We start from the raw sequence: 10,711 nt of genomic DNA, 5'->3' as shown, positions 1-10,711 counted from the left end.
GTATAGGAAAGCGGCTATACCCCTCTAAGTATATTATATTTAAAAAGGCGTATAACCAGTCGACTATACTACTTATTTTTAAAAATATATAATAAAAAAAAGACCCTTCTATTTGCATTAGTTTGTACTTTATAGATATTAATTTGCTAGTTTTAAGATATATATTTTTTAGATTTACATGTTTTAATATATATTATTTTTATTCAATACTATGCTAAAATTATATATATAATACGTGAATTTTGTGTGTATTATTGAAAATTTTGTAAAAAATCAAAGTGTATTAAACAATAAAAATATGTATATATGTGTATAATATGAGTATTAAATGTGAAAATGCTAAATTCTTTATACGGTTAATAACTCTTGAAAAGTAAAAACTCAAAAGATGACAATGGAGACTCGGGTAATTGCCTAATAGCAATGGATAATGCTCTAAACTATCGATAAACAAAAATCGGGGAAAAACATTTTTATTTTATTTTAAAGATCACAATATCTATGTAAAGAGTATAGCCGCCTGGCAATACTATTTTAAAACAAAAAACAAAAACAAAAAACCCTAGTAAAGCCGCACGGCTATACTCTTTTTTTTTAAAATCCCAAGTATAGCCTTTAAAAAAAAAATGAGGAACCCGCCTAGCGCTCAACTAGCGATTCGGTGCCACGTGTCAAAACCGTAAAGCTGGGCGACTATACTATTTTTTATAATTAAAAAAGTTGTATAGCCGCACGGCTATACTATTAAAAACGAAAAACAAAAACAAAAGGACCCCAGTAAAGCCGGCGGCGATACTCTTTTTTTTTTGTAAAAAAAAAATCCCGAGTATAGCCGCTAGGCTATACTATTTCTTATTTAAAAAAACTTATAGAAGACAGCCCAGCGTTAATGCCCATCTAGCGGTTCGGCGCCACGTGTCAAAACAGTATAGCCGCTCGGCTATGCCCTCTAAGTATATTATATTTAAATGGGTATAGCCGCTTGATGATACTCTTTACATAGATACTGTAATCTTTTTTTAAAGAGTAGAGTCACAGCACCTCTCAGTTGTGACAATGTTGCAGCACCCCTCTCCATTGTGATAATGCTCTCACACTTCCTTTGTCATTCTCATCTTTCTTAGCTTGTATGACAAGTTGTTCAGCTCTCTTTTCCCCCATCCCAGATGAACCTGTAGGTTTAGTGGTTTCTACTGGGACGACATTCGTTTCAATAGTAAGTGCACATCAATAATAGGGTCTAGTTACTATGATATAGAATTCATCCATATATCACAACACAAGATAGAAATAAAAGATTGAGTAACATATAGAGTGATCGCATTCGGAGAAAACTTAACTTAATCAAACTGCTTAGACCCTTTCCTGCCAGCTAAGTATAGTATGTTTAGCTATGTATTATAAACTATCAATTAGCATATGGTAAGAAATTCAACACAAATTTTTTATTTGTATTCTAAAAGCCAAGGTTAAATACATGAGTAATTAGATCAATCAGCAAAGTACGGGCATTTACATTAAATTTTTTAAATTATTTATTATATATATATATAAAAAAAAAAAAAAAAAGGATAGAATCATTTTACCTTCCTGTCAGCTCCGAAAATGTTCCATACTTTCTCCATGTCAGTCTATAGAGAGGCAAACGATGTGAGGACTACTAATTTAGATACATAACAAGATATAATACAATATACACAGCTGCATGACGAATGATAATTACAATGTGGAGAAAATTAAGACATGAGGAAGCAGTTAACACATAGATAATGAAAATAAATTTGTTTTATGAGGTAAACCGTTTATGTTTTACTCAGAAAACATGTCGATCAGGTGAGCATTCAAGCAGAGATGTACCCTATCAATCACATAAAAACCGAAATTTATTCATCTTTAACATCCGTACGTTAATTGCTCTAAAATGATTACAATGCCATACCACAGGGAGTACCAATAACCTTATATGGTTACACGAGGAGGGAGAGATTCCCTCATGTAATATAATATAGGAACCAATATAGAAACAAATTTTAATTGGATTGTAACTAATGACACACGTTTAATTTGGAAATATCTCCAAATCGATATAGGAATTAATTTGGAAACTTTTTTTAAAATGTAACAATAAATTCAGATTTAACACACCTAATCGGTTTATTTACTTATGAAGTATACGTGATTAATTATCTATTATTTTATTATTTTATAAATATAATAGTATACATACAATTTTATGTTGAAAAAATTACATACTTATTATTTCTTTTACCAAAAATAATGTACCTAGTATGAATTTACTTATTATTTAAATAATATACTCAAATTTTATAAATGCATCTTGGATATAATTTACTAATAATTTTCTATTATGCAATAATATAACTTGTAATTTACCTATTATGGATATTGCAGGTGTATTAAAGCCAACACATTTATAGGTATATTGTGAAAATAATTTATCTACCTGTATTGGATATATACAAGATATATAGGTAAATTTGTAAGTACAATATTGTATTATATTATACCAATTTATATAATAGTAAACACCAATTTATAAAATAAAAAAAGATGATTAAGTGATTCACTATCCTTGTTGCACGCACAAAGCTTTGACTAATGGTATGATCTATACTAAAAAGCATATAAAAAGAAAAAGTGATAAACCAACATCTTGTTTCAGGTATTCACTGTAAATCAACAATGGTTTTCTAATACAATAGCTACAGAATATTGAGTTCCACCGTCCTCGTTACAATGAAATTTCATCATTTTAGAGCATCTGTAATCTACTTTTTAATTGACTCACTTGTCTAGTTTTATTTCTTTTTATTATAAAAGACGTCAACAGAGGAGATGATTCGAACTTTAACCTTAAAACCACATGCTATTTTTCACAAGCACACCTTTTCTCTCTTGATAAGACCAGCTTTGAAATGAACTCATCAATATTATTGCTTGAACTTCCACCTTCATCCACTGCCTTTCTAGCCAGTTCTTTCCACTCAAGGGCTTTCCTTTGCATTTCTTTCCCTCTCTCTCCCTCCATTATTTCACTTATGCAATGCTCTACTTCTTCCTGCCTAACCACTCCTTTCTCATCAGCCAAAGCCTTGACCCCAATTTTCCACACATCCATAATAAACTTGGCATTTGTGCTTTGGTCGGTCCATTGTGGCAATGCCACAACTGGCACCCCCAAACTGAAGGCCTCCAAAGTAGAATTCCAACCACAATGTGATATGAAGCACCCAACAGCCTCATTTGCCAAAACTTCAAGCTGGGGGCACCATGAAACCACCAAACCCTTCTCTGATGTCTCCTCCACAAACCCCTTTGGGAGCTTTGCTGCTTCTGCTTCTCTAACCACCCACAAAAACTTGCTTTTGCTCCTCCTCAAACCCCAAGCCAGTTCCTCCATTTGCTCAACTCCAAGTTGTGCTGCGCTGCCAAACGCGACGTAAGCAACCGACCCTTTTGGCTGCTCATTTAGCCATTTCATGCAGGCATCATTGTTGGTGTTGAAGAGGCTGACACCATATTGTTTGTCATCCTCAAGTCTCTTGTCCAAGTAATGGGATGGTATGGTTGGTCCAATGGTCTTCAATGGCAGAAACGTAGCCATCCAATCCACCACCTGTGCATATTTTAAGCAAAATATATAAAATAAAATGAAACATCAAAATCATACCTAAACTTAGCTGCATAGAACCCAGTCAGCTTTTTCAACATTTGGAAACTGACCCACAAGCATTTTATAGACAGCAGGGTAAGTCCCCAATTCATACACATAGGATGGCATGTCAGAAGGGACAAGTCGAGGCAACCCAGGAAGCAAAATTTGAGACTGACTAAGAGGAAGTTTGAGTTCACCTTTGTAGACATGGTACAAAATGTTGTTAACAGCACAAGACTGAGTGAAGAAAATAGCCCCAAATATACCAAACTTGTTGGCAACATCTAAAGGCCAATGCAGGAATGCATCATAAACAATGCAATCAATAACTGGGCACCCTGAGCTTGAAAGCTTCACAAGGAGCTGAGCTAGAGTTTGTGAACCCACTTGACAAAGGCTCTCCAAATAGGCCTCTACACTCTGAGCATGTCTAATTCCACCCTGGTCATAACAATCTGAAATGGTCTCTAGGGCATTGTAACTATCAGATCCTGATGATTTTTCCATAATTGTGTTGTAGTCAAAAATGGTAGTGACCAGTGTGATTTTGACCCCTTTTTGATTTAAAAGCTTGGAAAATTGGAGCATGGGATTAATATGGCCTTGTTGAGTAGGAAAAGGTAAGACCAAACAATGAGCTTTGTAAGATGAACTTTGTGGAAGATGGGTTTGGTTTGGCCAATTTAGATCTAGATCTGGAGTTAGCCAATTTAGATATAGGTAATCTTCATGCTTTGATTTTTCCACACATTTTCTTGCACATGCACATTGACCTTGTATTAAAGTCATCACTTAAAAAAAAGAGAGGGAGAAGTACAAGCTAGTTATGACAAGTGCTGTGTTAATTGCCATTATGTTATTCACTAATGTGATCTAAAAATGTGTGATCCTGACATTATCAAAATAGCAATTAGTTTTTAAAACTTTGACATTAAAAAAAATTGTTTCTGAAACTTAAGATTCATATTGAAGCCAAATGAAATTACTAAAACACAGCTTTTCCCATGTACTTACTTGTTTTTCCAACTCATAAAATGTGTTGCAGAGCACCCAATCAGCTTTCTCGACATTGGAGAACTGACCCACAACCATTTTAAAGATGGCAGGGTAAGACCCAAAATCATATACAAAAGATGGCATGTCAAAAAGTTTAAGTGGTGGCAACCCAGGAAGTGAAATTTCAGACTGGTCATCAACAACAGGAAGTTTGAACAATCCTTTGTGGACATGGTACAAAATACTGTCCACAGCACAAGATTGAGTGAAGAAAGAAGCCCCAACAATCCCATATTTCTTGGCAACATCTAAAGACCAAGGCATCATTGAATCATAAACAATACAATCAACTGGGTATTCTGAGCTTAAAAGCTTCTCAATGAGCTGAGCCAGAGTTTGTGAACCCACTTGCCAGAAGCGCTCCAAGTAGGCCTCTACACTCTCTGCATGGGCTTTCCCTCCTTGGTCATGCCCATCTGAAATGGTCTCTAGGGGAATATAACTGCATCCTGATGTTTTTTGCATTAATTTGTTGTAGGCAAAAATGGTAGAAACAAATGTGACTTTGACCCCTTTGTGATGTAAAAGCTTAGAAAATTGGAGCATGGGATTGATATGGCCTTGTAGGTTGGGATAGGGGAAGACCAAACAGTGAGCTTTAGAGTCTGATCTCTGCCTTTTCTCCATTGATCTAGTTTGTGGAATATGGGTTTGGCCAATTTAGCTCTAGATATGGAGGTGGGTTGCAGAGTGGAATTTGTGGTTCCATTTACATGTACATGTACATCCACTACAAAAGTCATCAGTTTGTTTTATCTCCTTTGTCTTTGTTATTTGTGCTATCATGTAGTGCACGTGAATGTGGGTAGACAACAAGATTCATATTATTACACATAAACTATTATACTAGGTTACTATATTCCAACACCACACAATAATTACTTATATCTTTACTATTTGTTACATATAATCTCATTCACTATTAGAGAGTATTGGGGGTGAGATTAGTTGTCATCGCCAATAAAAGTGATTATTCAAGAACTAGTAAACTCAGCACCAGAAAAATAAACCGTACAAAATCATGCATAAAACATCAAATCCACCTTCAGCCACTATGTTAATTACAAACTGGTCCTAATCATGTGAAGCATTGATGTGATCTAAAAATGTAATCCTAGCATTACCAAAATAGCAACAACAAAAAATTTGAAACATGAAAATCACATAAAAAAACCTATAAAGATTGAAAATGACTGAAAAACACAAAACTTTCTCAGGTACTTACTTGTTCTTCCAACTCATAAAATGAGTTGCATAGGACCCAATCAGCTTTGTGAATGTTGGAGAACTGACCCACAACCACTTTATAGATACCAGGGTAAGACCCAGAATCATAGAGAAAAGATGGCATGTCCAAAAATTGAAGTGGTGGCAACCCAGGAAGTGAAATTTCCGACTGGTCATCAACAACAGGAAGTTTGAGCAATCCTTTGTGGACATGGTACAAAATATTGTCAACAGCACAAGATTGAGTTAAGAAAGAGGCCCCAGCAATCCCATATTTCTTGGCAACATCTAAAGACCAGGGCACCATTGAATCATAAACAATGCAGTCAACTGGGAAGCCTGAGTTTGAAAGCTTCTCAATGAGCTGGCCTAGAGTTTTAGGTCCTACTTGCCAGAAGCGCTCTAAGTAGGCATCGATGCCTTCAGCTTCTTCCCTCCAGCCTTGGTCATAGCCATCTGAAATGGTTTCCAGAGCAATGCAGCTGGATCCTGATGATCCATGCATTAATGTGTTGTGGACAAAAATGGTTGTGACCAGTGTGACTTTGATTCCTTTATGATGTAAAAGCTTAGAGAATTGGAGCATGGGATTGACGTGGCCTTGGAGGATTGGAAAGGGCAAGACCAAACAATGAGCTTTGCGGTCTCTTTGTGCTTTCTCCATTGAACTTCTCTTTTCTTTTTTTTGGGTTATGGATCTGGAGTTTGGTCAATTTATAATTATGTGCAAGGAATAAAATATCAATAATATCGATGAAATATTGATGTTATTATTGTTTTTTTAGGTATAGAATATTTGGAATATATCCATACACATATAAGTATCGATAATATCATAAAATATCAACGTTAATAATTTCTCTCACACTTCAGCAATATTTACACTAACACCCCCTGAGGTTTCTTGTGTTTTCACAAAACCCCCTCAAGTCTCAAAAATTACACGAACACCTCATGATATTTGAGTTTATTTTCACAAACCCCTTTTCGTTTATTGTTTGTCCAAAAATTGATGATTTCATTGAAAAAAAAAATTTATGCAAATGATAAAACTAACCCCAATGAAGTATATGCAATCTAATCTCAAAGGCCAACTGTGGGAGCAAATAAATTTGACAACCAATCAGGAGGCGCCACGTGGAAAATGTGCAAACCCTAAGAATATATTATGCAAATCAAGATTCTGATTTAATAATATATTTAATATGAGAGTTACCTATTTAGGTTGAGGGAATAAATTCCATAAATTCCCTCAATCTACTTATTTCCTTCCATAACTTCCCTCAATCTATTTATTTCCTTCCATAAATTCCCTCAATCCAATTAATCAAGACCCGTAATTTTAAAATGAATGTTATGAGAAAAGAAAATAAATGGAGGACACAAATAAGATAACTCTTCTTCACTCGGAAAAATCCCAAAAATTACTCTCTCTCTCTCTCTCTCTCCACGAAATCAAGTTTAATAATATATTTAATAGGGAAGTTACCTATTTAAGTTGAGGGAATAAATTTCATAAATTCCCTCAATCAAATTATTCAAGAAATGAATAATTCTCTTTAAGGAGAATTATTCCCTCCTTAAATGGAAAATAATAGGTTACAAAGAGAAGATTCATCCACGAATATTCTCCCCAGAGGAAATTTGCACAAACATGTTGGTGCTTTCATTGAGAGCTTCCAAATATACTCAAAACTAAGCTCTTGAAATTCCAACAAGGAAATCCATTTCCTTATGACTAAAAATTTCCTCAAGCCACCCAATGAAGAAATTATAAAGTAGTACCGTATTACACGTCAGCTAGTGATACTCCCAGTCAAAATATGCCATGTGTCTTTTTTTCTTTTTTAACAACTCAAACTTTATTTCACAACTGCACTTTAACCTAATTTTTACCCTTTAAAATAAAATTAAGAAAATAAACAATGGAAAGAAAAAAAAAATAGCCACAGCCCACCCCAACAAGCCTACCCCACACCGCCGCTCTGGTCGATGCCCCCTCCCTCTCTTTCATCTCTCTCTCTCTCTCTCTCTCTCTCTCTCTCTCTCTCTGTGTTCTGCAATTTTCTCAACCTTTTGGTGACTACCCCAAGATCCATGTATATTTTATCATTGATGAAGGTCTCACTAGCAGATGTGGATAGGAGGTGGGTCTATAACAAACAGGCTACAAGTTGACTAGCATGAAATTGATATGGAAAGGTGATTGTTATTGGATCTAATATCTCCATCAGATATTAAGATTCATTGAAAATGATGACGAAGTTTCCTGGTTGCAACAATTTATTAGGCTATGGGGATTTGGCTCTCTTACTTGTGTGACTAATGACTGTTGATGGCAGTCGGAAGAAGACGACAGAGGGGTGGCGTGCGGGTAGAATAGAATTGCTGGGATATTCTCCTTTCTTTTTAATTTTTCTAATTTATTTCAACGGATAAAAATTAAGTCCAGCTGTAACAAAGAATAATTAATTTATTAAAAAAATTACATATGACATATTTTGAATGAGAATATCACTAATAAACAACCAGAAAAATCGAAGCTTCGGATGCAAGGCTTTGGGTACACTACTACATTTTACACTTTGCGCGACGAAGAGAATTTCGTCGCGCAAAATACATTGTAGTCGCACAAATTTCAGCGCGACAGAAATTTCGTCGCGCAAAGATCGTGAAGAAAGACTTTGCGCGACGAAGTTTTTTCATTGGTCACGCAAAGCGACTTTGCGCGACGAAAAAATATTGGTTGCGCAAAGTGACTTTGCGCGACGAAAAATATTGGTAGCGCAAAGTTGTGCTCAACGAAATACATTGGTCGCGCAAAGTTTTGCGCGACGAAAAACATTGGTCGCGCAAAGTCTTCAAAAAAATTTTAAAAAAATAACAAATTCCCGCGTACAATTTTTGGTACCCGCCCAAATTTTTTGAGTTTTGCGCGACGAATACTAACGTCGCACAAATATTTGCGCGACGAAATATTTTTTGTTTTAAATTTTTTTAATTTAAAATAAACTAATTTAATAGTTTGCGCTACGAAATATTTTGTCGCGCAAGGTTTTTGACTTTTTGTTTTATTATTTCTTTAATATTAATTAATTTATATTAATTTATTCAAATTTTTACTTTTTAAATTTAATTTAATTGTATGATTTCTTTTTAAAATTACTTTAATTTAAATTGATATTAATTTTTTCAAGTTTTTACTTTTTAAATTTAATTTAATTGTATGATTTTTTTAATTACTTTAATTTAAATTGACATATTCAAAATAAAATTACATATGAAAAATAGTGATCAAATTATCCAATAAATATATATATAATATTCAAAATGTACACATAAATTAACAAAGTACAATAATAAAATCCTAATACAAGCGTATTGTGGTGGTAGTGGCGGAGGATATGTTTTGATAGCTTCCTAATCCTCAACTTTAGCCGTCAAAGTCTCGATGATTCCCTACAAAAAAACAAATATGGTCAAATAACCAAAAAAAAAAAAAAAGAAGGCATAATCTCCCCTAAAATTGTTATACCACAAATCCAACCCAAACTCCAATCCCTCCCCTTTACTCAACCCCAAAACCCACACAAACTCAAAAGTAACTCCAAAAACACATATTAATGAAAAAAATTTAAAATTTGGAGAGAATATACCTTTTGGCAAGATTGAGAGTGAGTGAGAATGAGAGGGAGAAGTGAGCGTGAGAGAATTAGAGAAGATAGTGATAGAGAGATGAGAGAGTGAGTGAGAGAGAGTGAGAGATAGTGAAGAGAGAGTGAGAGATAGTGAAGAGAGAGATGAGAGATTAAGTGAGAGGAGTGAGTGAGAGAAATGGTGGGATTTGGGGAGAGGGAAAGAGAAAGGAGAGGTAAGAGTAGAGAAAGACATTGAGAAAATGGTGGAGGAGTTATTTCGGTTTTAAAAACCGTATCACTTTGCGCGAAGAAAAATATTGTTGGTCGCGCAAAGGTTTGCGCGACGAAAAATATTGGAATATTGGTCGTGCAAACTTTTGCGCGACGAATATAGGAGTATTGGTCGCGCAAAGTCTAAAAAAATTATTTTAAAAAAATAAAAATCCCCGCGTCCCATTTTTGGTACCCGCCAAAATTTTTAAATTTTTGCGCGACGAAAAATATATATTGGTCGCGCAAAGTCTAAAAAAATTATTTTAAAAAAATAAAAATCCCCTCGTCCCATTTTTGGTACCCGCCAAAATTTTTAAATTTTTGCGCGACGAAAAATACATATTGGTCGCGCAAAGTCTAAAAAAATTCCCGCGTCCGATTTTTGGTACCCGCCCAAATTTTTGCAAGACGAAAAATATATATTGGTCGCGCAAAGTTTAGAGCGACAAAAAATATTGGTCGCGCAAAGTCTAAATTTTTAAAATAAAAAAAATCCCGTGTCCCATTTTTGGTACCCATCCAAATTTTTAGAGTTTTGCGCGACAAACTGTTGGTCGCGCAAACTTTTGAGAGAAGAAAAATTGATTCGTAGCACAATATTTATAAAAATAATTGTTATGAATAATAAAAATAAAATTATTTTATTTTACAATTTAAAATATAAGTAAGGTTAAAGCTGCTTAATAAATATATATACTATTCAATTTCTTAAGTGTTATACGTACAAAATAAATAAATTTAAAGCTACTTAATAAATAAATATATATACACACACCATTCAACGATCCAACCATCAGACTTGTTTGTATATACTTCAAGATCGTATATCCCAAAAATCACA

The 10,711-nt window shown here is 34.3% G+C and overlaps 1 protein-coding gene across 2 annotated transcripts; it reads right to left on the bottom strand.

The window, feature by feature from the left end:
- Nucleotides 2,647-6,874, bottom strand: LOC18775379 (UDP-glycosyltransferase 74F2). 2 transcript variants are annotated; one of them, XM_007208440.2, is made up of 2 exons: nucleotides 5,958-6,874; nucleotides 2,647-3,637 (listed from the first exon to the last, which is right to left on the bottom strand). In XM_007208440.2, exons 1-2 carry the CDS (start codon nucleotides 6,621-6,623, stop codon nucleotides 2,888-2,890), a joined length of 1,416 nt encoding a protein of 471 aa, XP_007208502.2. In that variant the 5' UTR covers nucleotides 6,624-6,874; the 3' UTR covers nucleotides 2,647-2,887. The 2 variants fall into 2 exon arrangements, with proteins under 2 accessions (XP_007208502.2, XP_007206411.2); XM_007206349.2 differs by lacking the exon at nucleotides 5,958-6,874 and adding an exon at nucleotides 4,691-5,547.

Source organism: Prunus persica, chromosome G6 (genome assembly GCF_000346465.2).
Source record: "Prunus persica cultivar Lovell chromosome G6, Prunus_persica_NCBIv2, whole genome shotgun sequence".
NCBI lineage: Eukaryota > Viridiplantae > Streptophyta > Magnoliopsida > Rosales > Rosaceae > Prunus > Prunus persica.
This window is presented reverse-complemented; position numbering and strand designations above follow the sequence as displayed.